We start from the raw sequence: 27,008 nt of genomic DNA on the forward strand, positions 1-27,008 counted from the left end.
GTGCACAGACTCCATTCATGTCTCTCCCAAAGCCTCTGAGAATAAATGGGGTTTGCAGCATGCCTTGCAGGTGGACAGATGTGGGCTATTTTGGACAAGTTGAAGGGAGAGGCGTGAACTCAGAGTTCAGGGCCGCTTTCAGATAGCATGCTGCTAACAACTTCCTCCCTTTTAAATTGAGGGGGCCTCAGCTTGTGTACATCCGCTGACATAACTTTTGGTAATATGACAGAAGGAGAGATGTGACTTCTGAAATTGGCAGGTCCCATGTTATTAAGGCCATAATTGCACATGCATATTAGCTTGGTTCCTGACTGTCTGAAACAGCTTCTCCCACTGCACTGCTCCCTCTGTCTAGTTGGCAGCCGGTATCAAGCGAAGTGCCCCAAGGGTCGGTCCTGGGCCGGTTTTGTTCAATATCATCATTTAATGATCTGGAAGATGGTGTGGATTGCACCCTCAGCAAGTTCCCAGATGACACTAAACTGGGAGGAGTGGTAGATATCCCTACCCTCCAGTATAGGATACAGAAGGACGTAGACAAATTAGAGGACTGGCCCAAAAGAAATCTGATGGGCTTCAACAAGGACAAGAGCAGAGTCCTGCACTTAGGACAGAAGAATCCCAGGCACTGCTACAGACTAGGGACTGAGCAGCTAGGCAGCAGTTGTGCAGAAAAGGACCTAGGGGTTACGGTGGACGAGAAACTGGATGAGTCAACAGTGTGCCCTTGCCAAGAAGGCTAATGGCATTTTGGGCTGTATAAGTAGAACCATTGCGAGCAGATTGAGGGATATGATCATTCCCCTGTATTCGGCATTGGTGAGACCTCATCTGGAGTACTGTGTCCAGTTTTGGGCCCCACACTACAAGAAGGATGTGGACAAATTGGAAAGAGTCCAGCGGAGGGCAACAAAAATGATTAGGGGACTGGAACACATGAGTTACGAGGAGAGGCTGCGGGAACTGGAATTATTTAGTCTGCAGAAGAGAAGAATGAAGGGGGATTTGATAGCTGCTTTCAACTACCTGAAAGGGGGTTCCAAAGAGGATGGATCTAGACTGTTCTCAGTGGTGGCAGATGATAGAACAAGGGGTAATGGTCTCAAGTTGCAGTGGGGGAGGTTTAGGTTGGATATTAGGAAAAACTTTTTCACTAGGAGGGTGGTGAAACACTGGAATGAGTTACCTAGGGAGGTGGTGGAATCTCCTTCCTTAGAGATTTTTAAGGTCAGGCTTGACAAAGCCCTGGCTGGGATGATTTAGTTGGGGATTGTTCCTGCTTTGAGCAGGAGGTTGGACTAGATGACCTCCTGAGGTCCCTTCCAAGCCTGATAATCTATGATTGTGAAAAACTGGGCATAGATTCGCGCTATTTCAGCATTTTTAAGCCAATTTTCCTTACGTGCCAGGAATTCCTAAACTCTCTGAAAAATGTTAGATTAGAAAATGTTGTCCTACGTAAGGGATTTTTGAGTAAAGGGGAATACAGTAAAAAAACAAAACCTGGGTTTTTTTTTGTTTAAATGATCATGCTGGAATCCTCTGCAACATGACCAATATGGCAGTCGAGCAATCCAATGCTTCACCAGCTCATTCCCTAGATGCTGAGGTGTTTAACTATGTAGAGTCAGACTGTCTGTCTGTGTAATACTTTGAAATTGGTTTCGGATTTGGCACTACATTTATAACCATTGTATCACTGTTGGATAGGAATCTGCCAGCAAGAATTTTAAGTAATGCTATCCCCTTCCCAGTTACTTTCCCCATGTATGCAAACCAGACAGTTACCACAACTTCTGCACCTCCTTGAGTTAGTGAGTGGATTATTTGTCCATTGCTACTAAATGTGATTTGACTAACGCCTCTCAACGTGGATATATTCAGATTACACTTGTATGTGTGCACACACACGTTCTCTTACTTCATTTTATTTTTTGGCAGAAACAATTGGATTTTCTTGCAACTTATTACAAGTTGAGGGAAACAACCCTTAAATCAATGATCAGGAGGTGGAGTGATACTATATAAAAATGGGCAAAAACATTAAATGTGGACATTGAAACTTAAAAATATGGCTTGCTATGCAGAATAATCAGGACTGACAGGATTTATTGATTTTTATCCCATCATATGACAGGCCTTTAGGTAGTTCTAATGAGCCTGGAAGTTTACTAAGTGCTGTTTAAAAATCAAATTGCCTGTTTCATGAGTGAGCAGGCGTTTTGTCCAATGTATAGAGATCGCTGTTTGTCAGTAGTGGTTTACTTACTGCTCTATAGAAAAGGCCTTTGGGTAATAGTTAATCCTAGTTCATTTACTAAATGAAATATACCAAATGTTAAAAGAATGAATTATTGCACCACTAGACTGTTGCAGGAATTAATCATCGTTCAGTTCTCTAATATCCTTCTATGTCATTTTAGACAGTATATAAAAGTTCCCTTTCTGACAGATGGGGAGATGTAAAAACGTTGCTTTTTTTCTTGTGATTTTACTCCTTTTTGAAACTATTTAGGAAGTTTTAACAGCCTTACAAATCTTTTTGCTATGTGAATATCAAACAAAATGGTAATCATTATGACCTGAGGGTTGTGTGTGTATGTGGTGGTGTTTTTGTTTTTTTTAAGAGAAACAAATTGTGCAGCAATAGCAAATCTCCCTTTAACAGGATGTTACCACATTACAGAGAGAGCATCTTTACCCCATCCAGGAGATGTTGTTTCTTGTGATTTTATTAAATTGAGTGTAAATACTGACTGTACTCACTGGTGTGCTGTTCTCTTGCAGGAAAATAGACTTTGAGTAGTGAATAAGTGATAACTAAATACCGAAGTACTTGTTTGTCCTCTGTCTAATTTGCTGGGTCCATAATTGATAACTTTTCCATAATCTTTTTTTTTTTTTTTTTTTGGAACCATTCTGCTGCTTTTGGACTTTTTTCCCCTTTTCATTGAGATGCTATTAGTAGTCTCATTCATTGCTATTAGCGAATGAGAAATGATTATGCCTTCATTTTATTTATTTATTTATTTTATTTTTGGTATGTGATCATTTCTGCTAGGAACAGGGTGGATTTGATTTAGATCAAATTGATTTAAATCACTAGTCAGGAAGACTCAATTTAATCATGGATTTCTATATAAAAGTGCATTCTTGTTGGTGGTTATAACCTAAATATATATTCTTCACAACTCAGATGTAGGTTTCATTCTTAGAAGTTACACACTATACATTTTTAAAGTGATTTATTTAGAAAAATTTTCAGATTAGTTTTATAGCTATAATAGAAAATGAACGGTTGGTTGTTTCGTTTACCAAAGGTCACTGAAGCAGATATTTATGAAGTCACTGGGAGGTGAACTATCTCCAATTCAGCAGGTTAATCATTGATATATAGAGGATTTTCTTGCCATGCTGTATTAGGAGGAGAACATAGACTCATGGACTTTAAGGTCAGAAGGGACCATCATGGTCGTCTAGTCTGACCACCTGCACAACGCAGGCCACAGAATCTTACCCACCCACTCCTGTAACACCTAACCTATGTCTGAGCTATTGAAGTCCTCAAATCATGGTTTAAAGACTTCAAGGTGCAGAGAATCCTCCAGCAAGTGACCTGTGTCCCACGCTGCAGAGGAAGGCGAAAAACCCCCAGGGCCTCTTCCAGTCTGCCCTGGAGGAAAATTCCTTCCCGACCCCAATATGATGATCAGCTAAACCCTGAGCATGTGGGCAAGACTCACCAGCCAGACACCCAGGAAAGAATTCTCTGTAGTAACTCAGATCCCACCCCATCTGACATCCCATCACAGGCCACTGGGCATATTTACCGCTAATAGTCAAAGATCAGTTAATTGCCAAAATTAGGCTATCCTATCATACCGTTCCCTCCATAAACTTATCAAGCTTAGTCTTGAAGCCAGATATGTCTTTTATCCCCACTGCTCCCCTTGGAAGGCTGTTCCAGAACTTCACTCCTCTGATGGTTAAAAATCTTCGTCTAATTTCAAGTCTAAGCTTCCTGATGGCTAATTTATATCCATTTGTTCTTGTGTCCACATTGGTACTGAGCTTAAATAATTCCTCTCCCTCTTTGGTATTTATCCCTCTGATATATTTATAAAGAGCACTCATATCTCCCCTCAGCCTTCTTTTGGTTAGGCTAAATAAGCCAAGCTCTTTGGGTCTCCTTTCAGAAGACAAGTTCTCCATTCTTCGGATCATCCTAGTAGCCCTTCTCTGTACCTGTTCCAGTTTGAATTCATCCTTCTTAAACATGGGAGACCAGAACTGCACACAGTATTCCAGATGAGGTCTCACCAGTGCCTTGTATAACGGTACTAACACCTCCTTACCTCTACTGGAAATACCTTGCCTGATGCATCTCAAGACCTCATTACCTTTTTTCATGGCCTTATCGCATTGGAGACTCATAGTCATCCTGTGATCAACCAATACTCCAAGGTCCTTCTCTGTTACTTCCAACTGATGAGTCCCTAGCTTATAACAAAAATTCTTGTTGTTAATCCCTAAATGAATGACCTTTCACTTTTCACTATTACATTTCATGCTATTACTATTACTCCAGTTTACAAGGTCATCCAGACCTTCCTGTATGATATCCCGGTCCTTCTCTGTTTTGGCAATACCTCCCAGCTTTGTGTCATCCGTAAACTTTATTAGCACAGTCCCACTTTTTGTGCCAAGGTCAGTAATAAAAAGATTAAATAGAATTGGTCCCAAAACTGATCCCTGAGGAACTCCACTAGTAACTTCCCTCCAGCCTGACAGTTCACCTTTCAGTATGACCTGTTAGTCTCCCCTTTAACTAGTTCCATTTCCACCTTTCAGTTTTCATATTGATCCCCATCTTTTCCAATTTTAACTAATTCCCCATGTGGAACAGTATCAAATGCCTTACTGAAATAGAGATAAATTAGATCCACTGTGTTTCCTTTGTCTAAAAAAATTTGTTACCTTCTCAAAGAAGATGATCAGATTGGTTTGACATGATCTACCTTTTGTAAAACCATGTTGTATTTTGTCCCAATTACCGTTGACCTCAATGTCCTTAACTACTTTCTCCTTCAAAAATTTTTCCAAGACCTTGCATACTACAGATGTCCTACAAACAGGCCTGTAGTTACCTGGATCACTTCCCTCCCCCCCTCTTCTTAAAAACAGGAACTGTGTTAGCAATTCTCCAACCATACGGTACAACCCCTGAGTTTACAGATTCATTAAACGTTCTTGCTAATGGGCTTGCAATTTCATATGGCGGTTCCTTTAATATTCTTGTATGAAGATTATCTGGGCCCACCGATTTAGTCCTATTAAGCTGTTAGTTTGGCTTTTATCTCGGATGTGGTAATATCTACCTCCATATCCTCATTCCCATCTGCCATTATCTCTAAGCTCCTCATTAAAGACTGAGGTAAAGTATTTGTTTAGATACTGGGCCATGCCTAGATTATCCTTAACCTCCACTCCATCCTCAGTGTTTAGCTGTCCCACTTCTTCCTTTGTTTTCTTCTTATTTATATGGCTATAGAATCTTTTACTGTTGGTTTTTAATTCCCTTCGCAAGGTCCAACTGTACATGGCTTTTGGCCTTTCTCACTTTATCCCTACATGTTCTGATCTCAATAAGGGAGCTTTCCTTGCTAATCCCTCCCATCTTCCACTCCTTGTAGACTTTCTGCTTTTTCTTAATCACCTTTCTGAGATGCTTGCTCATCTAGCTTGGTCTACAATTCCTGCCTATGAATTTTTTCCCCTTTCTTGGGATGCAGGCTTCTGATAGTTTCTGCAACTTTGACTTGAAGCAATTCCAGGCCTCCTCCACCTTTAGATCCACAAGTTCTTCAGTCCAATCCACTTCCCTAACTAATTTCCTTAATTTTTTAAAGTTAGCCCTTTTGAAATAAAAAATCCTAGTCACCGATCTTTTTTTTTTTAATCTTTTAATTTAGTTTGAACTGAATTAGCTCACGATCACTCGAACCAAGGTTGTCCCCTACAAGCATTTCTTCTATGAGGTCTTCACTACTCACCAAAACCAAATCTAAAATGGTATCTCCTCTTGTTGGTTCAGCAACTACTTGGTGAAGGAATCCCATCAGCTATTGTATCCAGGAAAATCTGAGCTCTATTATTATTGCTAGCACTCGTCCTTCAGTCTATATCTGGGAAGTTAGTCTCCCATGATCACACAATTTCCATTAGTATTTACTTCATTAAAAACATTAAAGAGGTCTCTATCCATATCCAAATCGGGTCCCGGCAGTGTATAGCACACCCCAAGCACGGTCCCAGGGGAGCTTTCTTCCCCAATGTGATTTTTGCCCAGACTCTGTCTTATCCATTCCATCACTTCTTATTTCTTTACAGTCTACCTCATCATTGATATACAATGCTACTCCACCACCTTTACCTTTATTTCTGTCTTTCCTAAACAGCACATACCCTTCAATACCTGTACTCCAGTCATGACTACTATTCCACAATGTTTGTTATCCCTATAATATCTGATTTCACTTACTGCATCAGTAACTCTGGTTCCTCCATTTTGTTACCTAGGCTCCTCGCACTGGTGTGCAAACATCTTAATTTTTGCTGTTTGGCTTTGCTCACATTCTTTACCTGATTAGGCCCAGACATTCTACTGCCAGTATCACCTATTAGACTGGTATTTATGCTACCCTTCCTCCTTATGTCCATTCTCCTACCCATGGCTGTATCCTTTCTTATTTCATTTTCTTACCGCTCAGTGTTAAAATCCAGCATGGTGATTACCTGGACATCTCCCAACCGTCTCCCCCAAATTCCTAGTTTAAAGCTCTCTTAATCAGTTGTGCCAGCCTCCATCCTAGACGTCTATTTCCCTCCTTACTCAGGTGAAGTCCATCCTGAGAGAATAGTTCTCTGTCCATAAATGCTTCCCAGTGGCCATACATCCCAAAGCCCTCCTTATAGCACCTCTACCTGAGCCATCTGTTCATCATCACCTTGTCACATCTTTGTTGCCCTTCTCTAGGAACAGGCAGAGTCCCACTGAAGGTCACCTGAGCCTCGATTTCCTTAAGTGCCTTCCCCAGCCTGGCATAGTCTCCCCTGATACAGTCCAGTGAGAATCTTGTCCTTCATGTGGAAACAAATGATATGACCATCAGTGGATTCTTTCCCGGTCCTGTTCGGATCCTCTTCTGCCTCAGTTCCACATCCCACATCTTAACACCCGACAGACAGCACACCCTTCTGTTCTCTGGATCAGCTCTGGACAGACATTTAAATTTTTAATTAACTAAAACAACGCTATGTATTCTGGATTTTTTTTCTTCAACAGCAAACATATAATAATTAACTAAATTCAAGACTTCATATGCTTATTTTGTTAAAACATTCTAGTTTTTTGAAATCAGGTTTGTTAAATTGTTAACTAAAATAGTTAAATGAATTTAAAAAAAAAACACAAATTAAATTTACTATGTCAGCCAGGTCAACATGAGAAACTTAAAATTTTGGCTTCTGTAGCTAACTCTGTCTTCACCTTCAGTTTCCTGTTTGTTCCTAATCTGGAAAAGAAAAAACAAGCTTTCCTGCTTTTCAGGTCGCAAACGATTTCTCAATTTGGAATCAATTAATGCAAAGGAAGAAAATATTCTTTCTGCACCGGCAGAAGAAGCTACTGCTGTTAAAAATTGAGATTATGACTTCAACAGTCTCGGAATCCAAATGCTTAAGTGACTTCCACCAGTTCACTGGTGTGACTTTTTTTAAAACATCATCAGCAAACATATGTTTCTTGAATGGTTCACCCTTAGCTCTGAAGTTCATAATAGTTGGCATTCTGAAGGGATGATTGCTGGATTTCCATGTCATAGCCAACTCCTCCTCTTCAGCAGTTAAGGTTTGACCCCAGTACTGAGTATTGAGAATATTTGCAAGAAAATGAGCTGGAGATAGTGCTTGTCCCATTTGTTTTTTACATGCTTGTAATTTAACTCAGTCATTGCATATTTCTCTTTTTAAGCTCTCACTCAGTTCCAATTTCTACAGCGTCAGCAATAAAACAGCTATTTCCCTGCATTTTGTTCAAGGCTACGGAAATAGACTTCCGGGTACTCAGCATGTGTTCAACATTTCTCTTAAGCCTAATGTTGAGAACTTTGGCTGTGATAGTGCCATCTATTTTTTCACGATTTTGTTCACAAACTCATCAGATTAGGCCAGTTCTTGATCTAGTGCTCAAAACAGTCCACCACTGAGTTCCATTGCACGTCTTATGGGAGAGTTAACTTGGTTCCTCCCACTTTTTTCAGAGCAGCTGCTGCAAAGTGGTTGTTACAGAAGTATTTTGCAATTTCAACATCATTAGCCTTTATTTCTGGAACACTGAAATCTTTGGCTAGAAGGTGCATCAAATGAGCACTTCAACTGTATGTTTTTAGCTTAGGACTCTATTCTCTGTTTCTTCTCATCTTGGATACATTTGCAGCATTGTCTGTGACCAAACGGCATACTAGACATTTGAATTTTTTTTCGCAGTTTGTTAAAGCTTTTACTGCTGCTACTTGTAAGTATTCTGCTGTGTGTGCATTTCTTGATGTATCAATTGTTTCTGTAAGGAAGACATTCCCTTCTTCTGTTGCCACACAAGCACATACTACAGGATCATTGTGGACATTGCTCCACCCATCAAGACTCAGATTAACAATTTTACCCTTTTGCACACTGCTCAACTTCTTTCATACACTTTATCCAGCAATTTGCTTGCGACATCTGCTCTATTGGGTGGACTGTATCCTGGTCTTAATGACTGAACCATGTTAATGAAGTGTGGGTTCTCAATCATACGCAAAGGAGAGTTTGTTGCATAAACAAACTGGGTGATTTTTTTTATCAGTTACTACTTTTTGTAATCTGATGGTTCTTATCACACTTATCTATGATTGTTTCTGGATAATGGAGATTTTTTTTTGGCTACGGGTGATATACTATGGCTACGTGACATACATGATGTGACTGAAACACTATGATTGGCAGATAATGCTGAAACTATAGAAAATGATGGTGATCGCAAAGGTGGATAGTCTTCAAAATCCTGTATGTTGAGGATGGCTTCTCCTAAATAAAATAAGTCAATGCAGTTGTTACTACCATACCGCTCGTTTAGTATTACTCATTGCATTCACGGACACTCAGTACTACTTTAAAAGTGAAATTGTAAAAGGAAGATCTGCCTGTTTCAGCCATTTTTTTATCACAGCTGCATCTAAATTGATAGTATCATAGAGTAACAAGTATATTTTTTGCTCAAAAGTGAGAATTCAAGAATAGTCCAGAAGGAAGACAGGCAGTCCTTAGGAAAAGTAATGAAATAAAGTTTACTAACCTGAAGATCTTGAATGTTCAGACATGTTCCTTTCATCTTCAGCGCATGTTCCTCCTGAGAAGGAACACTTATGATATTTTTTCATTCTGGCAACCAGGCCTTGCATTTCTTTGTTGCACTGTTTGCATTTTGCACGCATGCCTGTCTTACCCAGAGATAGAGGAACTTCATAAAATATTCCCAAACTGGTTCTCTTTTACGGCCTGCTGCCATTATAGGTTTTCCCTTCTAGTGAGAGAATGGTATGGAAGATTTCAAATCAATGGAGGCTACACTCAGAAAGACCTCGAGAATTCTGGAATATGCTGCTTGAACAGTTCCACTTTTGTTTCTACTGCCTTTCCCTCCCTTCTCACCTTTATCTGGAGACTTCTTCTCCTTGTCTAAATCTATTCTGTCCTCAATCTTCTATTCATTGAGCTTTTTGAAACTTTGCACTTTTAGAGAGAAGTAAGGGATTGACTCTGTGTACATAAATTTGCAGAGGACAATAAGGTTGAGGTCTGTTATTTCTCACTTCTATTTATTTATTTTAAAACATTTTTGCTGTTAACAAGCATGTTTTCTCTGGAGACACAAATCCACAGTTTGAGAACTGCCAAACTAAGCATCCCTGATGGTATCTTCTAGACTGAGCACTGAGTCCCATTGGTTAGATAGAAAGATTAATCTAAATAATCTATACAGAAGCCCCTGGAACCCCATAAAATTGGGTCCCTAATCCATGAACTATTGGAACTCATTTACAAAACTTTTCTTAAACATTACGTGAATATATTGTCTCATACTATAGAATTAGAATTTATAATCCCTATTCCATGGTGAGATATCTTTGACCTATAATGTATCTTAATTAAAACTATCTTTAGATCGGATTTTTTTGAAGATGCTTTTTGAGGAAAAAACCTATTTAAATAAATATTTAAACTTTTTTTTTAATCATTGATTTTTATCCACCCTGGCTAGGAAGCCCCAGGAAGATTATCACAAGATCATTTGATAACCAAACATTACAAATTGCTGGATTTTATTATGAATTGCATTCCAATACATTCTGACTGGAGATGTCTGCCATATATGCATAAAATCTTTTTACCACAATTTCTCCAACGTTTTATCCTCTTTCAGTCTTTATATATTTTACTTGACGCTATGAAGTACCATTCAAATAGTATCTTAAAGAAATTTTATCATGCTGCAGACTCAGGTTGGTCTCCTCTTTTCCAGACAGAATCCCATACCTGTGAGGTAATGTCTGTCCAGATGCTTTTCCCACAGTGCCCTATATGGACATTTCTGTCTGCAGTGATTGATATACATTATAACTCTGTTTCCTAATGGATCAGAAGCCATTGCTTGTACTAAAGTTAGTTTTCTGTATGAAACAATTTATCTAGACAAGTTTTTGATTTCTAAATAGGATAAAATTCTTAGACACCCTGCCATGCATATGTATTTCCTGGCTCTTCCAATCTTTAAAACACAATGGTTTGTGGTTTAAGTTCAAATCTGGATAATTTGCAAATGTTAAACATTGGCAAAGGGAAATTTTTTCTCTAGTTCTAGCCCAAATCGTAGTGTAGCCTTTGCAGAGGGGTAATTATACCTTTCTGGAGGTGTGGGGGTGGTTGGTTGGTGTGTGTGTGGTGTGTGTTTTTTTTTTTTTTTTTTTTTAAATTAAACCCAGGTAACCTAGCAGTATATACTCTGCCACAATTTTCTTGCCGAATAAAGATCAAGTGTTTGGGTGGATTAGAGCAGGGGTTCTCAAACTTAATTGCACCACGACTCCCTTCTGATAACAAAAATTACTACACGACCCCAGGAGGGGGGAGCCCTAAGCCTGAGCCCTGCCACTCTGGGCTGAAGCCCTTGGTCTTTGGCCCCGGGCAGTGGAGCTTGGGCTTGAGCTTCGGCCCCAGCAAGTCTAATGCCAACACTGGCTACCGCATTAAAATGGGGTTGCAACCCACTTTGGGATCGCAACCCACAGTTTGAGAACCGCTGGATTCGAGCACCCCTAAACTGTTATTGCTTTGAGTTGTCTGGTTTGATATTACTATATGATTGGAACACCTGTTGTTGGGTGCTTACAGAGTATCTCCACTCACTCTTGGTCTGTTTATTTCATATAAGTTCTTTTATTCTTTGCATTCCTGCTAGTTTTATCTGAGATGATTATAGGAAGACTTTGAAACAAGAAAGATATCTCTGGCAAAATAGTCATTTTGACTGTGACTTTTCTACCTAACTGTGAAACTGTATAATTTTCCCAGCACACTCTATTTTTTTTTCATTTGCTGAAGTCGTGATTTTGACATTGAAATTATACAGCTCTTCTGGTTTTGTTTTATATTTGAATCCCCAGGTATTTTATAGAACTTGTCCATTTGTACTAAATGTTTTCTGGAGGGATGACTTCTTAGAGCCTAGCAAAGATAGAGCTAATGTTTCAGATTTGGCATAATTTACTTCAAAGCCAGGAAATTTTCATTTAGTTAAAAATACTGTGTCATCAGACTATAAAGCTAATTTCTGATGTGTCCCTGTAAGTTTTATCCCTATGATGAATTCATTATTGCTTTTCCTGTATGTAAAAGGTTCCATGGCCAGTGCGGAAAATAAAGGAAACAATGGACATCCCTGCCTAGTTTCCATGTGTAATTCAAACAGAAAATTTAACCCCATTGATTCACTCAACAGTTTTACAGCTGGTATAAAGAGAAGTTATCCATTTATGGGACAGGATTTCAAACAGAAAGTTCCACTTTATTCTATCAAAAGCTTTCTGTGCATCAGGTGATAGAAGAAAAATATCTCTTTTGGTGTGGCACCATGGAAGAGTCCAAATACTCTGAGAATATAGTATTATCTGACACTTGTCTGTCAGTTAATCCGGTTTGATCTGAGTTTATGTAAACCAAGAACGTGGAGTAGATTTGGTTAGGTAATATTTTTCTAAATTCTTTACCATATGCACCTCTTTATAGGCCCTTGTTACTGCTAATCATGATAAAGTCTTTTCCAACTTTAGTAGCTTCTTTCATGGAGTAAGTTCCTCCCTTAACAGAATGTCATTAAAGGTACCCCTCCACAGACTTGTTAATACCTCTTTAAATATCTTGTAAAAATTCTGCTGGGAAGCCATCAAGTTCTGGAGTTTTACCCCTCTTCATACTTATGATTGTTTATAAGAAGCCTTCTGTTATTTCTTTATCTGAAGCTTCTTTATCTATTTTGTTTCTTTGGCAAGCCAGCTGCTTACAGATGTTTTGGAATAACTTCATAGCTTGGAGTATGTGAAGTACATATGTCAAGGCTGATTCCCCAATCTGGCACTTTGAGTGCAGGTGTGGGCCTGCAAGGATTCTAAAAATTAATACTGGCCAATCCAGTCTGGTATTAAACTCCCAAGGTTACAGCTTTTCTCTGGCCCTGGATGGGTAGATGCTGCCACCACTCAAGTGCAAAAAAACCCCCTTTGGACCCAGGAAGGTACACTTGAGAATTCCTCCCTGTGGGGTACTCTCAAGCCCTTTCACACCCACTCTGGAGAAGAGCTGAGATAAGAAAACAAAGGAAATCAGCTGTTGCCATCAGCTAATTAAACAACCTATCCACAAACCTCTTAGGACACAAAACCCAATCCTGTTCTTAAAAAGGGTAAATTTCATTAAACAAAAAGAAAGAAAATACATCTGGAATGTAGGCTATTGCTAGATTTAAAAAAGAGCAAATATAATAATAAAGCATCAAGAATGGTTTTCTTGAGGTCCAGCTTAAAGGTTACAATCAAAACAAAAGCACCTGGGGTTAGCACAGAGGAATCCACAAGCCATAAAGAAATAAGAGAAACCTAATCACCTCTTCGTAGACATTCCCTGATCTATTTACATATCTGGGGTTTCGATAAGTAGTTTTGAGGTATGATTTGGTGATTTTTTTTTTTTTTTTCATACCTGGTTTAAAGCTTCTTACAGCATTGCTGTTCTCTCCTCTCTCTCTGGAGAACAATAGACAGACACACAGAGGAAAGTTTTTTCCCAATTTAAAAAAGTTCTAGCCTTCCCATTGGCTCTTTTGGTCAAGTGCCCACTCCCTTCCTTTTACCTATGGGCTTTTTTAACCCTGTCCAGGTAAAGCAAGTAGAGAACAGCTACTAACAGGGGTTTTGTAGCTAACTGGCTGTGTGTCCATAAAAGGGAGCTATCCCCGCTTCATTTATCACAACATAGGTTTTTATAAGAAGCAGGGAAAATCTGCACATATTTCAATAGGGTGTGTAGCTACCTTTGCTGATTGTTCTTAGTTGGTGAAATAATGTATTGCTCTCATCTCTTTAAGCATTTGGGCCAATAACTTGTCACTTTATTTCCTTTTTCATAAAACGTATGCTTTGAGTCAGGTCTTCAAACAGAAATTTCCACTGTCGTCTAGCAAAATCTTTCTCAGTGGTGTCTAAACACTGGTTACTCCCTATTGATATACTTTTTTGAACCTGTTTGTACGAATCCCTTGCAACCTTTTTATCTCCTGTTAGTTTTAATTTTTTCTTGAGCTCTTTCAATCAACTGACTCTTAAATACAGCTTCCTGCCTTTCATAGAAGATCTCACTTTATATTTGTCTTTATCATTTATTTGGAAGTATTCAACAATATCCTTTTTAATTGCTGCAACCGGATCTTTGACCTGGAGCAGCAAACAGTTAATTTCCCATAAAAATGATCTTTGGGATCTGTCCATCCCTTTTAGCAAATATTACTTTGAATGGGCATGAGCTGACCATGTAATAGCACCAATTTCTGCAGACCAGATCTCCTTCAATAAGGATTTAGAGATTAACATTAAATCTATTCTAGTGTATAAACGCGGGTGTGAATAAAACTTATCTCCTTCCCATGGGTGCAGTTCTCTCCAGAAATCTGAGCAACTGAGTTGTCATAGAAAAGTTAATGCTGCGCCTGTTTCCTTCTCTCCTATGTTGTCTTCAGATCTGGGACAGTAAGGAATTTGGTGTATAATAGAAGTCTCCTCCAAGTATAATTTCCCTTCCCCAAAATGTTGTAATCTTTTCAATAAATTCTTAGAGGCTTAAAGCTTTTTGCTTTTGATTGGGGGCATACACTGAGCCCCCTGTTAATATCCCAGTAGTTGTGTCCTTTAATGAGAAACTGTCCTTCCTTATCCTGAAATTGATCTTTAATCTGAAAAGGTACATGTTTAAAATATTCTGCCCATATTGGGTTTCCTCCCTCTGCATTTTCAGGCAATCTCTTAATTCTAATGTTTCCCCTCTATTTTCTTTATCAGATTTAATCTCTCTCGCTCTCCTAAACCCTCCCCCCGCCCCACCCTTTAGTGCCAAGCAGTTCTGCAGCTCTGTGTCTTCATTATTTCTCCTTGGCCAATTTCTAACACTGATTTGAGAGCGAATCACTGTAACCCCCCCCCCTTTTTTTTTCCCTCTGCTATAATCGTAGATATCCGATCATTTGTCTTGGCCTTAAATTCAGATCAACTCCCCTACTGTCCACCTTGATGCTCAGTTGATTTTCTTTGGCTTTGGTTCTTCCCTACTATCTGCCGTGTCTTCACTTGTTCTCCCTAATCTGTGAGTCACTCTTTATTGAGGTACCTTTTTAAAAAAAAATTTTCAGATGTTTTTTGGAGGGTCCATCGAGTGCAATCGTGTACTCTTCCTTCTTGGGACTTCAGTGGGTTTAGGGTAGTGATGCCCAACCTTATGACAGGAGGGCCACATAAACCTCAGCACAACCTTGAACAGCCATACTGGGTCAAACTAGAGGTCCATCTAGCCCAGTATCCTGTCTTTCAACAGTGGCCAATGCCAGGTGCTTCAGAGGGAATGAACAGAACAGGTAATCATCAAGTGATCCATCCCCTGTCGCCCATTCCCAGCTTCTGGCAAACAGAGCCTAGGGACACCATCCCTGCCCATCCTGGCTAATAGCCATTGATAGACCTAACCTCCATGAACTTATCTAGTTCTTTTTTGAACTCTGTAGTCTTAGCCTTCCACAACATCTTCTGGCAAAGAGTTCCACAGGTTGCCACTACGTTGTGTGAAGAAATACTTCCTTTTGTTTGTTTTAAATTTGCTGCCTGTTAATTTCATTTGGTGACCCCTAGTTCTTGTGTTATGAGAGAGTAAATAACACTTTATTTACTTTCTCCACACCAGTCGTGATTTTATAGACTTCTGTCATATTCCCCCCCTTAGTCTACAGATTCTGCATATTTCATAATATTTAAAGTCAGCTGTATTAATACTTTAAATTCAGCTTGTTCCACATGTATTTAGATAGGTTGTTTCTATGTACAGTATTGTCTGTTTACACACTTGTGCATACTAAAATGCTGTAAATATGAGAACAAACACTAATGAAACGGTCTTTAGTATATTGTATTGAAGCAAGCTGCAGGCCTTATGAAATATTCTGGTGAGCCATGTACGGCCTGCAGGCCGTAGGTTGAACACCCCTGGTTTAGGGAATTGATGTACCCAGATTACTTTGCTATGTCCTCAAACTCAGGCATCTATCTTAGACCATCTGTTGCGTATTTCCTAAACATTATTCCTGTACTGGACTGCCTGGTGGCTCCTTACATGTTGGTGTTTCTTCCTGTTTCTAGTATGTGGAGAGAGCTACTCTTTTTGAATGACCCTGTTAAACTTCTCATTTAACCTTTTCCCTTTAAGCTTTTACATAAACGTTCCCTTCTCCAATCTTTTATACTAGTCAATATATATTACAGTTCCTTCTACATGGCAGATGGAGAAAAAATAAATATTTTTACATCCTCCTCCTTTGCCTACTAGGGGCTTCCCAGATCAGGATTCAGCTGGTCTCCGCCTGAGTAAAGGAAAAAATCGAATAGGATAAATTCTGTCTACTGAGGTTCAGGCACCTAACTTGGTCTTTGTGCCTCTTACCATCACACATTCATATAGCTTTCTTTTCAAGCCAAAGTAGTTCAGTACACTAAATTACAAAGGAGGACACAGTGGTCACAGGTGTCTCTTAATGCATGGGAAGGCAATGCAGGTTAAGCATTTTATGAGTCCTCATATCCTGTGCATCAATCTAGACTTATTGACAGGGGTGAAGGTGACTTCAAATTTGAGGGTGAGTTGAATTTCTAATTTCCCCACTGTGGCAAAACTTGAAAGCAAGGTAGCAGCTCCATTGCTCTCCATTCCTCTCCATTCCAGTACTTAGTGTCTAACAAATAGAAGTATACTTTCACTGACTATCATTTTAGCATAATCTAGCTAAATGGTTAATGTTATCATATAACACCTCATTGGGCTTTAAAATTCATGCCCTGTTAAAGTGAATGAGACAGTACATGCCTCTCTGAGTTAAGGTTTCGAGTTGTCAGCAGACTTGAGTAAACATAAATGCGTTGGCTTTCATGTGAAATTATCTTCACAACCACAAGCACTAGAGGCTTGACTTATCTTTAAAAAAAATTAGATTCTGCAACACTATTATGCAGCAAATTCAAAAACCAACTATGTAGCAACATAGGTAGCTTCATAAATGCATTGTTGACTGAGCCATATGTGTTTGTGTTCAAACTACAGGAGCTATTGGCTAAAGTGTAGTAGTTTCTCTGCATGTTAACCGTTTGGGGTTTAAAAATTAGTATTGTAAACTTACATTTGTTTTTCATTTTTTAGGAATATTTTAGTGGACAAGCCTAATGATCAGTCTTCAAGGTGGTCTTCAGAAAGCAACTACCCTCCCCAGGTAAGCATTTTAATTCTACATTAGTACTTAGACCTGTTGTGGCTTCCAAAGGCCCAAATTTTAAATTGCAACTTATATTACATCTTGACTGTTATTAATCTAAACAACTGGGTTATTCATGTTGGTATGGACTGAGTGATCTGATACCTAAAACTTTACTCGCTTTTCTGTCTCTGTTCTTCTTGGCAGGAATATTTACATTTCCACCAAGGGCATGTTTGCCTCCTTGTTTTTTTAAAACAGTTTCCTTTTTGGGGCAGAATGTCATGTTACCACAAGTGAATTTGGCAGGTATCTTTTTAATTCTTCATTTCAAACTTCAAGAATCCAACTAAAAGTGATTCAAGTTACGCTGTCATTGAGCATTGGTGGGAATATGCCATGCAGGCCCCATCTCCTCAGCACTATGAGAAGCTGTGATAGATTTCCTGTGCTCACCAGTCTTGTTTCAGTGAGGGTATTCTGTCTTCTAGAATAGACCACATACTCTTCATATTCATCACTTAAACACTGCCAGACTTCTAAACATGGAAGCTGTTAGAAACACAGTAAATTGTATTTCCCTTTCTTTTGCCTGATTACTTTGTTAGAACATGGTTCTGTTTGTTCACTTGTCTTAATGTCACAACTTTAGTGTCGAACTCCTCCCTATACTATGGTATTTTGCTTTCTGGAACTTCTGAGAGATGTAAAATCTGTTCATCCTACCACTTTTCTTTCAAAATATTTGTTCGGCTTTTTCTCCAATAAATGTAAGCTCTCCTGTTAAGCAAATAGATTTGCATGTTTGCAAATTCTGCTATCCCGCTTACTTCTGAAACAGTCTAGTAATATTGGTAGAAAGTGCTCCTTTTTATCAGTCTTCTGGGACCACTTTAAGATCACAGATTTTGTCCTACTTTATATATAAGGCTAAGATTATGTCACGGAAGTCACAAAATCTGTAATTTCGATACCTCCATGACATTTTCTGCTTCAGGCGGTGGGACTGGAGCTGTTGGGCGGCAGACACATCCACCCAGAGTTTCCAGCAACCCTGGGAACAGCAGTGGCGGGTGCTGGACCCCTCCCTCCACATTTTGTCACTGTTATTTTTAACAAACAACAGTTACGTGTCTGACGTTTACTAAAAATAACCATGACACAGTCTTAACCTTACTTATGACCTCACAGTGCTTTTGGCTGCATTTGTTTTCTTTGTTTTCTAGCCTGGTTGTTTTACTCTGAGTTTACATTTTTCCTGATCCAGGCAACAAGAGATTTTCTTTTCTCCCCCAGGACCAGTATTATTCACAAACTTCCTTGTCACTTTTACCTCACTGGATCACAACTTCTCTCTTTTTTTTTCTGTTTATGATTTGCTTTTAAATTCATATAATTAGCGTATAAGGTACCCTGCTGCCACACAAGAGATTTATGAATGTTTATAATGTGCAGCAATAGTAACCCTCCATTTACCCACCCAAGGAACATCAGAAAATTAATCAAAAGAGAAAACACTGCAAGATTTAGTCTGTTTGGGGCAAATGCTTGGCTGGAAAGATGAATGTTCTGTTTCAGTCTGAAGGCTAACGAACATGCACAGGACTGACAGTGTTCTACAGCAGTGAGATCAGCCAATGTGAATACCTTGTCTCCAGTCCTCAAGTTTACAAGTCTAGGGCCTTTCAGCAAAAAGTATTTTCAATGACCTCCGTTGGCACAAAATTAATCTACAAGAAGTCTTATACACCATAAGGTTTTGGAGTTCAGAAACATTTCACAGTTGTCAAAAGCTGCTCTTTCCAGTGCCATCCAGCTGTGATGAAGAATGACTGATTCCTTTTGGATCCTGTTGGCCAAGGTTTCTGTTCTGGGATTGCTATTTAGGTACATACACGGCCACATCACTGAACTATGAGCACCTGTTCTGGTTTTGGGAACATTAATTTTTACCTATTTGGTTGTTATGTCTGTGTTGTCTTCTGACTTTACAAGGCCAGAGATTTAAGGAAAACCAAATCATGCATATTTCACATACCAACTTCCTCTGATCCCCAGTACATCTGCTCAGTTTAAAATTACTTGTTTTTTATCTTGTATAGCACAAATGTATTTTGTAAATGTAGAAAAAAATTTTTGTTCCCCACTTCCAAGCAATCTTAATCCATCCTAGAATGTTTACAGGGTAATGAAAATTGAGATAGCAAATAATCTTCTGCTTTTTTCCTCCTTACAACCGCTGTGGCAGGCAGCATATTCTTACTTCGTAGTATCAATTAGTAAGGAAATGTCATGTGGTATATTCAGAGCATTCAGCCTCACTTTCTTTCCTAGAGTGTTTGGCAAGAATCTAGTTCTCTGCAACTGGAGACTCGTATTTCTGTCATGGCTTGGGGTCAAAAACCTTGTTTGAAATTAAGCTCCTATCCCATAGGTGTTTTTCACTTTGATTCTATAGCTTAGACCCTTCAGACTTAGGCACCTTTATTCTCATTGTGAAGGGTAATTAGAAGTTTACTCACGCCTATTTTCAGAACTGACATCAGTAGATGAACATTCAGCCTCCTAATGTTTTTGAGAGACTTCATAACTGTTTAAAAAAAAAAAAAAAAGAGAAAAAAAAAGCAAACACTGAGAGAGAATATTCTGACCACAGGGTCAAATTGGAATCCAGCTGAGTAAGAACCATTTCTTAAGCTTAATATGGTTACTAAGAATGTAGAGATATTTTCCTCTTTGCCTAGTAATTCTTTCTAACAGGTAATAAAAAGGGATGTCTGGTTTGGGGAAGGGATTGTCTACAGTGAACTTTTTTCTTTCTCTGACATATTTTGCCTTAGTTTGTTAAGCTCTGTCAAAACTGGATTAGTTAGAAGTGAGCTTGATTTTTCTTATGAAGTCGGCCATTAAATCAATTTAAAATATTTTTCTCTTGGCTATAGTTTTTAGTCAGACCTCCTAATAAGATCAGGATACCGCTTATGTATAGATGTCCTTCGGTGCAAGGCTTGAGGAGGGTTACTGCACGTGCATGTGAGAGGGAGAAAGGTTGGGATGGTTTGGCACTGAAAAACTTAGTTTTGTTCCTCCTTGCTGTTTCTCTCGATATGCCTGTAGTGAAATGAATTTTGGCATTAGAATTCTGTTTGATAAGCTGAATTCCATGTGACTCTCAAGAATTGTGATATATTATCAGTGTGGAATGGTGGATCTGAGTCACAAGCCCAGTTTTCAGAAAAGAAATACTTTAACAGGTTCTTGTGTAGAGTCTAAAGCAAGAAAATTCCTGTGGACAAACACAATCTAGTACAGTAAATTTTCTGTAACGTAAAAATTTGTTTTGATAGCCGTAGGATATTGAAACATGCACAGATGAAAGAAGCAAAATTGTACTTTCAAGAAATTAATTGTATTTACATATATAATGTAACTAGCGCAAGTTTTCATTGGCATTGCTCATCCATGTTTAACATCTAAAAGTGAGGTATGAGGAAATAAAGCCCTTTCATTTCATTGAACTTGGTGAGCCAAGAAGCTTTATAATTTTGGGGTCACAATAGTAAAGGCTAATCAATTGTGTGCATGTAATGAGAGCTGTGTGGTAGAGATCGCAAGTATCGGTATTATTTTGGGGTGTTCTTTTTGTGAAGCTTTTTTGTTCACTTCCAAGGAATCAAACATGCCTTATATAATATTACACACAAAACTGTGTTTAAAAATATCAGCGTTGAAAAGTCAAGCACACAGAAGTTAGGAAAAGCTATAATTAAGGTTCCCTTCCCCAACCCTGTTTCCTTGTCCCTTAATTCAGCCGTTTGTGTACATTATGATTGTCTTTAATTACATGATCACACAGTTTTTTTTCTTTTGGACCACTGCCTCATTCAGTGCACAGAATGGCCAGTACTCAATTTAATGAGCAGCTATTCAATATTTAGTTTTCTCCTCATTTGTTCAGTGTGTAGCCCCAGGCCTTATTTATTATACACTATGCAAACCTTGCTCTGAAGACAGCATTATTAATTTCCTCATGGGCTTCTCCTTGGCACTTTTCACTATAGTATCTGACTGTTTCACAAATGTTAATGAATTTATAGTCACAATACCCCTGGTGGAGGAGATGAGTTACTGATACCTCTGCTTGTCAAGATGACAATTGTTGTCCCATTGTTTACTTGATCTTCCTCATCTGTCTGTCTACCAATCTGTCTCTTGTCTTATACTTAGATTTTAACATTTTGGGGGGCAAGGGCCATCCCTTTGTTCATTTATACACCGCTTAGCGCAATGGGGTCCTGGTCCATTTTACAGGTTGGAACTGAAAAATTAAGGTCAGAAGTATCCACTAATTTAGGATGCCCAATTTGAAGCACCTAGGCCTTGATTTTTTTTTGAGTACTTAACATTATAGAACACTTTATATGTTTTATATGTATAATGTTTCAGTAATGCCAAAATGAAACATTTCATTTCAACATAAAATATTTTGTTTTGAATCTCAGGCATTTTGACAAAAGCAAGTAAAAGCTGGTCATAACAGCAGATAGATGGCGGTGCATAGTTGTAAGCTTTAGCCCAGCAGTTAAGGTAATCATGTGGGAGACCTGGGTCCAGCTCATCCTCTGCCTGATGTAGAGAAGAGCTTTGAAATTGGGTCTCCCCCTGTGCAGGAGAGTGCTCTAACCACTAGGCTATTCTGGAATGGGGCTTTCTCAGTCTCTGCTCTTGAAACTGCTCTACTTTCTATAAATTAAAAAGTAGTTGGAGCTAGGACTTGGGTCTCTCACATCCGAGGTGAGCGCTCTAACTAGCAGCCTGTAGATAGATGAATGAATGAATGCAGTCATTCTCAAACTCTTTCCCTGGCCCAAAGACTATTCATTGACTGTGAACTATTAATTTGAATGGAAGTTGGTCCAATAAAAGATATTACCTCACGCACCTTGTCTCTCTAATATCCCTGGACCAACATAGCTACAACTATTGTACATATGTAGTTACAGAAAGTGGAGCAGCTTCAAGAGCAGAGATTGAGTCCCATTCCAGAATAGCCTAGTGGTTAGAGCATTCTCCTGCAAGCGGGGGAGATCCAAGTTCAAGTTCCTTCTCCATGTGGGTGGAAGGGGGAATTGAAATCAGGCCTCCTATATTCCAGCTGATGCCTCCAACTGCTGGGCTAAAGCTTGTAAGGAAGGTACTACTTCCTTCTCTTCCTGCTGTTTTGGGAAACATAGCTGAAACATTTCAACTCAATTTTTTGTTTCAATAACATTTACACTTTTTGAAAATTTTCAGCAAATAAAAACGTCATTTTTTGTTTGTCCCCAAATTACTACTTACTTTTTTTTTTTTCCCCTCTCTCCCAAAGTTGCCTGCAAACTGAAAAATCCATTATTTGCCCAGCTCTAGTCCTGACCAGTAGGGTTTGTATATTCAGAAAGGCAGCACCTTCAAAATCAGTGTTTTCTAATGCCATTTTGGGGCACTAGTTTTGTGCTGATTCACAGGCTAAAAAGTCTGCTCAGTGAATCTTCACCACTTAATTGTTCTTTATGTTGAATTACACATGCGTTTTCTTCTCTTCTCTTCCTCCTCCTTGTTGCTGGAAAAAAGGAATTGTCCATAAGAAACTTCTTAATTTGAAAAGCGCATAAGGGGGAGGGATAGCTCAGTGGTTTGAGCATTGGCCTGCTAAACCCAGGGTTGTGAGTTCAGTTCTTGAGGGGGCCATTTAGGGATCTGGGGCAAAAATTGGGGATTGGTCCTGCTTTGAGCAGGGGGTTGGACTAGATGAGCCCCTGAGGTCCCTTCCAACCCTGATATTTTATGAACTTCTAGTCTATGGGCATAATAAAGAATCTGAGTAGAACAGGAGAAAATCCACCAATTTGCAGAGTAGCTGAGGGAAATAAAATGTCATTTGATTGGTGCAGTAGGGTGTTTGTCAGGTTGTTCATTGAAAAAGAAATTGAAAGTGGAAGTCTAAAACCTCAGCATACCACTGAAACATCTGAAATACTACCCCTTGGGTTATATTTAGTAAAGGGGTTTTCCAGCCATGTGGTTATGGTAGAGTTAAAAGGCTCTTGTGGCCTTGAAGACCAGGAGTTGATTATGAATGAGTGCCAGCAAAAGGAAATACACTTCAGCTGTTTGTTAAACTGGATACTTTCTGGATTCACTCTTGAAATAGAATGACAGAAATTATATGTACAATGGTAAACCTGTGATGTAGTAGTCTACTTAGGCAGAAGCTGGTATATTCTCTATTTTCCTACTAGTTCGAGGTTTACAAAGGAAATGTAATAAAATTGATAGCATTGGAGACCAGACTTTCATTTTATAAAAGAGAATCTTAGCTGTGATTCTATTCTGAAGTACTATGTATGTACAATGATATGGATTTCTGTGGTTGATGACAGTTAATATATAAAAGAACAGGTTTTTAGATATAATCCTTGTTATAAACATAGAGTAGGCCTTTAATGCAGTGAACTGTCCGCAGTCACTATGCCTGACTTTAAAAAAAAAAAAAAAAAAAAGTTATGATCTTGTATTTCTGTTTTTTTATATACAGTACCTCGTGTGTTAATGAAATGCATTTACCTCCAGGGTGAAACTGTGACAACTGCTTATTAATGAAGTGAAATTGTTTATGTTGAAAAACTAGCAGAGTATGTTGTGAATCAAATTGCAGGGGTAATATTAGGTAGATAAGACTTTAAATGTTTGATTCAGCCTGTTGGTTCTGGAGAATTCATATAATACTTCTGGTCTGTATTAGCTCAAACTATCCTTATAAAAAATAAAACTTCCTAAGGAGCAACTTTGATTTGCCAAGTACATAAACAGTCGTCTGTTTCAAAAGATTTTTCTATCCCTGCAGAGTGAAGGCAGATTTTGTTCTTCTGCCTAATCCCAAAATGTTACTTCTTGATTCTTCTCCTGCTGTGCAGATCATATCAGGGAGTGATTTAAAGTATATTAAAACTTGTTCAACTGTATGTGTTAAACACAATGTACATTCAACATGTGGCATGGGCCAGATCTTCAAAAGAACTCAGTTCTCGCTATGACACTTGGGGTCACGTTTTTTTGATGCCTATGTGACTGGGTAGTGGATGCTAAGGTAATATGTATAACTTTCGTTACACTCCCCTTTTCCACTGTACCTCAGTTTATTTCTCTGCTGAAGCACAGGCCGAAGTTTCTGCGGTTTTAGGACTTCTCAGAAAAATAATTAAACTGAGTTAAACCTCAGGATTATAATGCAGTCCCCTGAATGTTGGTGCTACTAGCAGTTGTCAGTCAGCCTCAGGGAAAGTACTGTATGATTTTCTTAGAGAACAAACATTTAATCGAAACAAAACCCTTTGGAATACTTTTGAATAACTGGTTTAATAAAAATGTTAGGCACTGAAGCTACTGGTGCTCCTTGTACAAACTCTCCCACTTTGTTACCTTTACATATAATTCAGTGCAAGATTTCAACAGAGCGCATATACCCTTTTATACTTTCTGCTCTGATCTTCTCTCTGATTTTTTCAGTCTCTGTAGTGTGGCATCACTCTGTGTGTGTGTGTGTCAGTCACCTAGATCCTCCAGAGCCAAAGGAAAATGGGAGCCTCAGTTCCCTTCTAAACACCTCAGAACCTTCTCAGCACAACAGTCAGGAGATCTTCACAATCAGCAGCAATTTCAGTTCCTGAGGTAATAGTCTGTCTCCTCTTCCAACAAGATTAGGAATATGCAGCCTGTATCTAAAGTGGTAGAGGTATTGGAATGCAGCCTTCACAGCAGATGCATTTCTTGATCCTGTGTTGGTCAGCCACTGAGTCCACAGGGCTGTCTCCAGCTCCTATGTTTATAACTTTCACCCCGTGAGCTCTCTTTGGCTCTTCTCTCCAATGGTGGGGGTGTAGAACCTTCAAGACTGCTCATTCCCAATGAAACCTTTTGCAGAGCTTCTAAAGCGGTTAGTAAACGTGTCCGCAACTACCACACCTCATTTCTAGATGTCTCTGCCCTTCCAACTAAGATGCCCTGCACATGTTGTGCAGAGACTGGTTTTGACTAAAATCCATGTCTCCTCCCCACTGTTTCTCTCCCTTCCTTTGGACTAAAAATAATAAAAACTACAGCATTTAATAAGCATGTAGGCTACATGTGAGTTTGGCTCTTCTGAAAATCTGGCATTAATATTTGCCAGAGGGTGTATCTTAGTAACCTAAGCATCTGATATGGAATTCTTAAATTCCTTGGAACCACAAGTTCAAATCTTGATAAGGTCAATTCCAGTCCTCCAACTTTCTGAGGTAAAACTGTGTAATACGTAACTTATGGTACGAGATTTTTGGAAAAGAACATAAGATCACATGGGATTTGTGCTAGTGTCCTTGGCCAAAAGTCCCCCATCTACTCCTTTGTTCTTCAAGTATGCCAAACACTAGTTCGCTCTGCTTGCTGACTAGCGTCCATTCCAGAAAAAGTTGGAGTTCAGTGCTGCTGAATTTATATGGTTTGTGAAGTTCTTTGGGATACTCTGATGAAGAGGCATGTAAATGTAATTAAAAATGTGCTGGTGGCTAGAGAGAGACTTGTGTTGAAATATGGTATTGAGTTGTGAGGCTTTGCAAAGAACTACTGGAAAGGCACCATGTCCTCACCTCGTGTTGTAACTAGCTATTGGCATACCTCTTTTGTGAGGTGTGTGGGTGGATGGCAATGTGATGGATGGCATACCTCTTTTGTCCTGAACTACTAAAAAATAACTAACCAAATCATGTTTAAAGATTCCCTCATTTAGTGTTAACCAGATGCTTTATAGTAATGCCTTTAGCATGAATGCTTCTTCGTGTTGTGTTAGTTAGCGTAGTGACACAGTGCATAGATATGTGAGTTTTTAAAAATACATAATCACTGCTATGATGTGTATTTAGGTTTGGCAGCATTCAACTGTATTTTTTATAATTAGTGCAAAATTATGGGTTTAAAGCAGTTTTCTTAATGTTAGCTATTTCAGTTTTCAGTTGTGGGAAATTTTGTATGGGGTCAGACCATAATTGTTTAATGACAGCAGATGAGACTCAAACATTTTTAAAATTTTTATAACCATTAAAACGCAAATTGTCAACATGTCAAAATATACAAAGTAAGTATCCTTAAATCAAACTCTGTTCCTTTCTTACTCTGCTTATCTGTAGACTTCGATGATTATTAATGGAAATATTTTTTGTCATTAGTCTAATCCTTTCAAGCCTGTGTGTTTTGCAGTAGCACTTAGAGGTGCCCATTGAAATCATGGTCCCATTGTGCTAGGTGCTGTATAAACACATAGTGTGGGCCTATTCCTGCCGTCAGGAACTTAGTCTAAATTCACAATTTTACTGCCCTAGTTACAATGTGATGTTGATCTCAGTCCAGTTTCTAGGGACTGTTAGAAGAGACTGTATGATGGAGTCACAGCAGAAAGACCAAAGTCTGTCTATCTGACTGGTTGTGGAGAACAAATTCCTCCATCACCCTGGAAGTTGTAATTCTAGGTCAAGTTTGAGGCATGGTGGCAGGGCAGTTTCAACAAAGTTTGCATGGCCGTTTTCTGTGCTGTACTTGCTTTGTGGATAGTTAAGACTTCAGTCTCTAATCTGTGATCTTTGAAAGCAGTCACTTGTATTTAAATTCTGTGGAGTCTGTCACTTACTATCAAAATAGTTCAGCTTAAAATGCTAGTCATGTTTGAATCTGCTGCACCATTTTACGGTTGGACTAGGGCCCCCCTGTGTAGCTTGTAGCGAAAAGGTTTCTAGAACATCGTACGTCTGCTCATATAGTAGCTTCTATTGAGATTTTTGTG

At 38.9% G+C, this 27,008-nt stretch overlaps 1 protein-coding gene across 1 annotated transcript in view; it reads left to right on the plus strand.

Moving 5' to 3' along the window:
• The window catches only part of MKLN1 (muskelin 1), a 184,407-nt gene that overhangs the window by 17,863 nt on the left and 139,536 nt on the right, over positions 1–27,008 (plus strand). Inside the window, exon 2 of the mRNA XM_084630954.1 lies at positions 17,104–17,173. Coding sequence (XP_084487080.1) covers positions 17,104–17,173 — 70 coding nt within the window. The remainder of the gene's footprint in view (positions 1–17,103; positions 17,174–27,008) is intronic.

Source organism: Lepidochelys olivacea (genome assembly GCF_965140295.1).
Source record: "Lepidochelys olivacea isolate rLepOli2 genome assembly, chromosome: 1".
NCBI lineage: Eukaryota > Metazoa > Chordata > Testudines > Cheloniidae > Lepidochelys > Lepidochelys olivacea.